Source organism: Cryptomeria japonica, chromosome 10, assembly GCF_030272615.1.
Source record: "Cryptomeria japonica chromosome 10, Sugi_1.0, whole genome shotgun sequence".
Classification (NCBI taxonomy): domain Eukaryota; kingdom Viridiplantae; phylum Streptophyta; class Pinopsida; order Cupressales; family Cupressaceae; genus Cryptomeria; species Cryptomeria japonica.
Window position 1 is genome coordinate 666,995,357 of NC_081414.1, and position 9,167 is coordinate 667,004,523.

General features: G+C 33.3%; 1 protein-coding gene across 1 annotated transcript; it reads left to right on the plus strand.

The window, feature by feature from the left end:
- Positions 1 to 7,248: 7,248 nt before the first annotated feature.
- LOC131027565 (calmodulin-like protein 3) lies at positions 7,249 to 8,240 on the plus strand. The gene has a single exon (XM_057957651.2). It carries the CDS (start codon positions 7,391 to 7,393, stop codon positions 8,123 to 8,125), a length of 735 nt encoding a protein of 244 aa, XP_057813634.1. The 5' UTR covers positions 7,249 to 7,390; the 3' UTR covers positions 8,126 to 8,240.
- Positions 8,241 to 9,167: the final 927 nt, after the last annotated feature.

A 9,167-nucleotide genomic window follows, 5' to 3' on the forward strand; every position in this document is an offset into this window, starting at 1 on the left:
ATGCACATGAAACCTCTTTCTTTTGTGTGAAATATTTTGCCTTCCTTATGCATATAGTGTATGTCAAAAGAGTCACATGAAAGTGTTTTTGAGTTGAATGTGCTTCAAGTCTAATTTTTATAGCAAATTTGTTACAATAGATTGATAAGAAAGGATTGAAATGGTTTGAAAATTTGAAGATTGTTACTCTTCATCTAAGGTGTCTCTTGATCTAAATGGTTATGTTGATGAATCTTGCATCAGCATAAGTGATTTCAAGGTATGTTGTTTTTTTGTTATCCTTGAGATAAGTGAAATTTAGTATGAATTTTTCCTTCGTAATGAAGGTGTAGCTTCTTGTAGTGGGGATGACAATGTGCCTAAGTTGGAGTGCTTCACTTGGGCCTAGCATGCATCTTGTGATGGTGTTGAGTGACAATATATTCTCTAAGTCGATGATTAGATGACCACTCGAGTTTCTTGTATTCCTAAGCTTGATAATTTTTAGTTTGATTTGTTGGAGGATGTTCTTGTTGCAAATTAGCCTAATGAAATTTGGCATATTTTTTGTGCTTCGTGAATCCGAAGTATTTTATTTTTGCCTCAATTCACTCATGAAGGTCAACACATATGAGAGTAATAAATTTTCATTTATTGCTAACCTGAATTTTCAATTCATGCCCCTTATTACTATAAAAATAAAGGATTCTTCCCAATGTATTATGATGTCCTATGTTTGTGGTTGCCATGCAATGAAAAGAGCAATGGTGGAGAAATTCTTCTCGACCTCTACACGAATAATCTTATGGAGGCTACACCCATCTTGTGCGTTGTGGAATGCAACTTGGTTCTTGGTTGGAGAAGAATCATTTGTGAGTCTGATTCTCAGGTGGTGGTCACTTTGCTTAATAGATAGCAATTGGATGGTGTTGGCTGGCAATTACAAATGATTATTAGGCAGATTCTTTGGTTTTGTGGCTCTTTCGATTTTGTTATTTTTAGGCATATTCCTAGGGAGTAGAGTGGGGTTGCGAATTGTTTGGCCAAATGGGCTTCTAATCAAATCTATGCTTGGAATATTGAGGATAAGGGGCAATTGCCTCTTGAGATGGCTTCTATGTTAGATTGTTTAGTGGATAGTGACAGGGCTCTTTAAGCTCCTTGTGGAGTGGCTTGTCCTTCTTCTTTGTATCTTTCTTGTTCTTGAATAAATTTTACCCCTCTTTTAGCCACATATTTGTGCTTGAAAAAAGAAGGTTGCACTTGTTGTTGTTATGTGAAGGAGGAAAAAACTATGGAACTAAGAAAATGAGTTCCTCCAATAGGATTGTGTTTGATAGAGGCAAATAACTTGTGTCCATCCTTTGTAGGTTTGGCTTGCTTTGTGTTAAAATTTTGTGTTAGAATTATACCTTTGTTGGTCATGTTTTATCATGTTTATTAGTTGTGATCCCTTCACGTATATATGTTTATTATCTTCTCTGAGTTAATCTTGTTCCTTGTTGCTCCATTTTTGGTTTGCTTAGAGATCTGAATTCTTTGTGTGACTACAAGAGGCACATGCCCTCAGCTAGATCCATTATTGGTACTCAATCATGTCATGCTTTTCTTGGCCTAGTTCCCTCCCCTTTATAGTTCCCATTTGGTGGCCTCTCATAATAATCAATTTCAGGTAGTTCATCAAGGTTACTATGTTATTTTTGCCTTTGGTTGTGTGTTCCCCTTCCCTTTTCCTTACCTATTTTCTCAAAACTCAAATGTCCAAAAATTGGCTTAGTTTTGGTTTGATCCAAGACTTTCATCTTGTAGAGTATCCAAATGGGCATTTGTGATTTAAATTTTGAGGAATTTAGACTTAAATGACCAATTTATAACTAGTTGAAGGTTTTGTAATTCTAGGAACCTCCATCGATATTGACTGTAGTTCCAAGAACCATTGTAGCCATTGATGAGTTTCAAGCTCCTTCCCTACCACTAACCATTGAGTCTTCTTCCATGTCTCAATACTTTTCTTTACACGGCTTGTTCCTATTCCTAGTGTGTGCACCAATAAAGAAGAGAAAAAGTTTCTAGTTTTCATATTAGAAGTTTCTTGGTTTTGGAATCAACATCAGTACTTGATGTAGTTCTCATTACCTCATCTTCTAAATTTTTTCTTGATTGGGCCCAAATTGCCTACTTGGAAAAATGGGTAGGGTCTATATGATTTTAGAGTTTTTTTTTAAAGATCAACTTGTTGGGTGTATGTGTTTTTAGTTTGGCAAAATTTTGGACGAAATCAACATTTTCAGTTTGGTAAAATTTTGGGCGAAATCAACAAAGTTACGTGAAATTGGAGCTTCCAATGGTTTCAAATTAGTTCCTAGTTCCCTCTCTAGTGTTTATCGTCATTTTTTGAGCGGAGGATGAATCAAAGGATAACTATGTGTCGAGGCTTCAACCCATGTTCAGTTCCATTTGTTCATGGTTGACGGGCTGATGGTTTTCATATTAATGGGGTGTCACATTATTTTTGGCTTGTTTTGGGGCACAATTGGCGCTCAATGGGTGAGGTTAGGACCAATGCTTGCATACTGATGATATAGTTCTTAGTGGGGGTCCACATTTTATTTTTCTCATTTATTGGCCCATTTTGGTGTAAGTTGAAATCTTGATCCTTGACGGTACAATGTTCCTATGTTGTGGGTTTGAATTTTTTAATGCCAAAAGAAACTTTTGTCTTGTTTAGCATGGGTGAAGTTTCGAGGTGAATTTTGGTGTTTTTATGTCCTGCTGAATTTCTCTCTCATCATCTTTCTTCATCCACTTGTATTAATGGTGCCTATATCCCCTAGCTACCTCCACTAATTGATTATGACCCAATCTGATTACAGAAGGATTCCTTCCCTATGAGGTGTCTATTTTGTGTATGATTTTTTTTGGTCATGGATTATGGTTGTGATGTTGGGTAGTGGTTAGGGTTTGATACCTAGGAGTTTTTTTTTTTTTTTAAATTATCATTTTAGAGGGGTTGGTTCAATGATTGTTCTCTATACATTCATAAATATTGTAGGGAATTCATCAACATCATAGTTCAATTTGTTAAGAGATTGTAGACTTACAAAATAGTAAAATATTAGTGCTCTAATGAGATTTTTTGATTTTTTGTTTGACACTTTGTATGTATTTAGGAGGGTTTTTTAAATCCAGATAAGGATTTTCCCTTGTCTTACTTGCCAAAATAAATGTAATTTTGGGTTAGATGAATGCGAAAATATTATGAAAATATTGCAAAACTTGTGATGATATTTCTCATTTTATGTATGAATATATGCAATCATGTCTAGATTACTAAGTATGCTCTATATAGCAAGGTCTTATATTTGTTGGTGTATGTAAATTCATAGTTACATGTTCTTTTGTTCTCTTCTTAATGACGCGACTCTATTGCATGATAGATAAACATCAAACTAAAACCATTCACTAATCTCAAATCATTCAAATTTAAACATTCATTATTAGTTTATTTTAGGTAGGACCATTTGTGCACCCATGGTTGTCAATAAAATTGAGGAATTATTTTCAATGAACATTCAACATAAATATATTTTATGTGGGTCATGCTTGCACATTTATGTCAATCATATAGGGGTTATATGTAACCACTTGTTCTTGGTTTAATGATAGCATTTGAGACTAAGACATCAAGTTGGATTTTTGTAGTTGTTTATAAATTATATACTTTATGTGAGTTTAATACCTATTAAGGTATACCCCTACGAACACCCTCTTGAGTTCAATTTGAGCTTGAAGTGTAAGAAATCTAACCCACTCTTGTTAGAGATGTCCATTAACCCTCCACAATTGGTTGATGAGCCAATTTCCCTTGCATGACAATAACCTGGCCTTGTGAATGAGATTTGGTTCTAGCAAGTGGAGCTGCATTTTTTAGCACTAATAGGCCAGTTGTCAATTATGCAAAGAAATGTTCAAACCACATCAAAGAGGAGAATTTATCTAAAGCATGACATTTAATGTAATCCATAATGAGTTCATTATTGTAGTTGATAAAGTGCCATTACAATGTTTAACGTAGGTTTCAATCTCCAACAATGATGGGCTTACTTTGGCTTGGATTTGTGTTATAGTCCAAGTTTTAGTTTAGTTCACTTAATTTTCCATTGATATGGTAGAAATTCAACCACCCCCACGGGCTTACACAATATGTGATGCATTGAGAGTGTATATTTCATAGGATTATCATGCCTTGTGTGTTGCTTTGTCAATATTGAACATAAGAACCAATAGACACAAATTCACTAGGGAGAGGAAGAATTTGAGGAGAGTAGGAGAAATAACCTACTATATAAGTGGAAGGGATGCCTTGATGCTACAAGAGAAAGGTGGGTAAAGGTTTGTTAAAAAAACAACACTATCAAGTACATTCTCAAGTCTTCAAAGATAAGTTTAATATCATATCAACAATTTAATATTTTGTGATTGCGTTGAATCAACCCTTCATATTTGTTATAAAAAGGTTGGCATTTATATGAATAATTATGTTTTCTATACCTATATGTGTGTTATTATCCAGGTCATTTAATGGATTCTAACTCATCTTATTTTTTGCATGCTGATAAATATAACATTGAAACTGTGTATATTATGCCCTTTTCTCTATATTTATGATTGTTTTTATAGATAAATAAACTACATCAACATGTGATCTTAATCTCTTTATAGATAGAGCACCTAGTAGTTTATCTACTTTTTCAAGTTACTCTTCCCTCTTCCTCTAAAATCAATTAGTAAAGTTATTGATAATCATATGAAGTGTCAAATTCTAAGTTCTTAGAGGTTATCTTGCAAGTTAGGTCCTCTATAAATTACAAAAACTCCCATGTTGATAAAGGGGTGTATGAAAATGCTAACTTGAATTATCAATACCATGCAATCTATATTTACAAGAACACCCATGTTGATAGAGGGGTGTATGAAAATACTAACTTGAATTATCAATACCATGCATTGTTGAGCTAAAGTTACATTTTTGGTTTTTTGAATATTTTTCACCTTTGATATTTCCAAATTGTGTTACATAAAAGCACAATTGGAACTTTTTATGCTAGAGAAGTTAATTCAACCAACTTCATACCTTGTGCCTTAGTCAAGCCTCTTTAATTAATTGAATGATTGACAATGAGACGACAAGAAAAAACGTAAATTCTCATGTTTGTTCTTACTTGATTTATAAATGTTGACGAGGTTATGTGTCTACAATTCCCTTATGATTGAATTTAACGTATTAGTGACCCTTTTTATGATGATTGAAGTATCTAAAATGAAAAAAAGCTTTAATCCTTTTATACATCACCTTGGGATGTAAATTATAATCTTTAATGCTTGAGTTAGCAAGCAATGACTAGTTAAATAAAAATCAACTTAAAATCTATGAATAAAATTTGAATTTAAAAATTTAGGGATGAACCTCACATGTGCAATCCTGAACTACATAAAAAGCCACAACTATGATCTTGAACATTAAAAATAATATTGTGAAGGTTGGATACAAACCATTGAAGAATAAGAACACGAAATTAGATAATGCATATGCTAGACGTTAGCTTCTAAATATACATATACCTTTTAGACACTAGTCTATTACATTATAAACAAATCAAAATTAATCCAAAACAAGTTAAAAAATGATTAAAATATACCTTGTACCTCCATACCTTTCAACATATACTAAAACCAAATTGCATCATCCATCCATACATAACTCTATTGAATATCTTCATACATTTAAATATTTTGTGTCCATGCTCTTCCATATCCCCTGTGATATGATATAAACTGATAAGTAAAATGCTAATTTTCCATTCTCTTGTACTAATGAGTTTACCTCAAATATAATTAAAAAAGTTGAATCTAATAGATAACAATGGTAAAATTTTTAAAACATTACACTAAATTAAATTATTGGTCTTATGAAAATAATACTCTTCATTAAGTGACAATCAATTATGGTATTATAGTGTATAGTTGAATCTAATAGATAACAATGGTAAAATTTTTAAAACATTACACTAAATTAAATTATTGGTCTTATGAAAATAATACTCTTCATTAAGTGACAATCAATTATGGTATTATAGTGACATTTTATACACTTCTTTTTAATTGTTTTTCAATATTTAAAATTACAATAAAGTTAAATGATTTTTGATTTGTTGGTGAAGTAAAATGATCTTAAGTGAACACGTTAGAAATCAAATTTTGCTAAGTGCAAGCAAAACACCTCAAATCTTATCCTTGCTAATTTTAACTCCTTTGTCAATGAAATATCAACTAAAAAATTAAAAATATTAATAATATAATTGATTTTTTTAGTTTAACATGACAGATTTTTACGGTTTTCTACTAGTTCAATTCTTTTAATCTACCTTCTCAATATTATTTTACAGTAAAAAAACAGCTGAAAAACAATTATATTATAAGAATTTTTACAATTGTACTGTTTTGTTGGACGCGTATATTCTGGCTCCAAAATGACAGTACGGATTGACTAACATGCGTGTTAGTCGCGCGTTTTACACCGTCAATTTTGCAATTAACAGCTGCGATTGACTAACCTGTTGCTAACACGCTGTACGAAAGGTCTATTTTGAAACCAGAATAGATGCAGCCTGTTTTGTTTTGTATAAAAGATAACCATTGCCCAATCCCTCAACGACTAGGTAATCAAACTTAGCGTAAAGACAAAGTCCAAAGCTGAAAGAGAAAACAAAGCTCGTGCCAGCGACCTTCAACGAACTTCATTTTTTCGTATCTTACAAAGGAGGAGTCATTCCAATCAATTTATTTTACACAATTGACTCCGCTCAGACTTGAACAGGGCTGTGACAGGAAACTCCCAGCAGTCAAACAGGCCAAATTCCAATTGGTGTCAGACACCCATTTAGAACGCTATATATTTTTGACAGTGAAAAATAAATATTTTGAATTGTTTATTATGACAAATACGACCAGAATGGCATCAAATTTAGACCCCTTAAACTCCATTTTTCTATTTCTTTTTAAAATTCCGATTTGTGCGGTTTCATCATTCAAACCTACCTCCAGGGCCCTGAGTTAGTCAAAAGTCCCTTATAATCTTTCTAGAGGAACCTTCCCCGCACCTTCTTAATCCATACCTGTAAGGAAATTACTTTTCATATAAAACAAACAATAATTATAACACAGACCCGACTGGGTGTTTCAGCTGTTCTTCAAGGAAACTCCTAACTGTCAATCAAAAGACTTTATAAGGAGGAGGGGTAGATTGCTTTAACAACCATTCTTCAGAGCAGAAATAGCTCCCAACCCCCTTTTTCTCTGTGAATTTGGTTGAAGGAATTTCCGGTTGTCAATCAATTCAACACTTTTCAAGATGGTGCTGGATGTCATTAGAAACTGTGTAGATTTTCATGCTTCTTTCAAGTCTATATGTTTGGAAAGCATTCTCTTCTCAGCAATATGTTTCCTGCTGCAATTCTACCGTGCTCGTATTTATGTCTGTGCAAGCCAGATGATAAAAACAGAGTTTTTCTGCTTTAGCAACGAAAAATATCCAGAGATCCTGTCAGATGGCCACTGCCCACCTTCTGTTTGTATGGATGATGAGAACATCAGCGACTCTGAGAATGAAAAAATCCAGACTAATATCCGAACACAGGATCTTGTTAGAATATTTCATGCCCTGGACAGTAACAAAGATGGGAGTGTAAGTGCAGAGGACATACTAGGTCTGCTGGAGATGCTTGGGCTTCAGTACCTTTGTGATGATAATATGAAGATTATGATGGGTTTGCAGGAGCATATGAGCTGTAATGATTTTTGCAAACTTTGCCTGAGTCTGTGGGAGGAAGCTGAATCTGAAGAAAGCATGCAGGAAGTCTCTCATGAAGGAGAGTTGAGAGAAGCATTCTCTGTTTTTGATAAAAATGGTGATGGTTTTATCACCCCATCTGAGCTTCAACAAGTCCTGCTAAGCCTGAGATTGACAGAAGGGAAAGACTTGGAGAATTGTGAAACTATGATAGCAAGATTTGACAAAAATTCTGATGGTAGAATTGATTTTATGGAATTTAAATACATGATGAAACTGATAAACAGATCTGAATAGATTTCTTAAAATTGAGACCTAAACTCCTAATACTCTGTTCAGAGTTTTTGAACTGTATATTGAATATATTCAAATCATTTTGAAAAGTATAGATATAGAATTTCCATATTGTTTATGTAATGGTTCCTCACAGCTTGTTCTCTCTTATGATCCCATTTTTTTAATTGTGCATGTATGTTATTTGATTCATAGCTAACTGCTCACATAGCAGTTTTTTTAAGTCTGTTGGCATAGGAATCTTAAATACTAAACTTACAAGTGGTGTATAATATTATAATATTAAGATCATTTTTGGATTTATTGTATATTTTTTTGTATTTTATATTTCAGATCACATTCAATGATCTATTATCATAAAGAAAATAAAACTAAAAAAATCTGTGAATGATGTTCATGGACCTTGTCCTTTCTTCGCTTAACCTTAACCTTAAATTGTCAGCAGAGAGCTTGTTTGGAGATTTATAAATTGAAACAGATTTGAAAATTTTAGAAGTAATCCAAAAGAATTCATCAGCTCCTGGGATCACCTTGCAATATGGTCATTAATTATGGTGCAAAATGAATAACATTTTGGCAAAATGAATAACATTTTGGCAAGATGAAAACTTACACCAGGATAACCACAGTGTCCTTCCAGGGGAAACCCATTTTAAATTATGTACATCTAATGGTCATTTTGTGCAGAAAGGCAAACTGGTACTACGGATGAATTGCAGTGATGATGTAAGGACAATCATAAAAAAAATTCTTGAGTTAGTTGAATGATCTGGATGAAGATTACTGTGAACTTTTACAATAATTTAGAATATCACAAATGAGGAAGAATCTGTAAATGTTGTTCTGGTCAGAAGAAAGTGATAAACATCCTTGAAATGGAGGAATGAATCATTTGAAACAGCCAAAAAGAGGAGAGGAGGAGTTAACAAATGATGAGGAGGGGAAAGATGTTGAGAGTGATTGGAGATAAACATTTATCCCACATGTATGCAGGGCAGGGAAAAGGGAAGAGAAGGCGGTTACAAATAAAGGAGGAGTTACATTG

Bases quoted from the DNA above. Each gene is read 5' to 3' on its own strand.
- LOC131027565 (XM_057957651.2), top strand. From the start codon at position 7,391: ATGGTGCTGGATGTCATTAGAAACTGTGTAGATTTTCATGCTTCTTTC.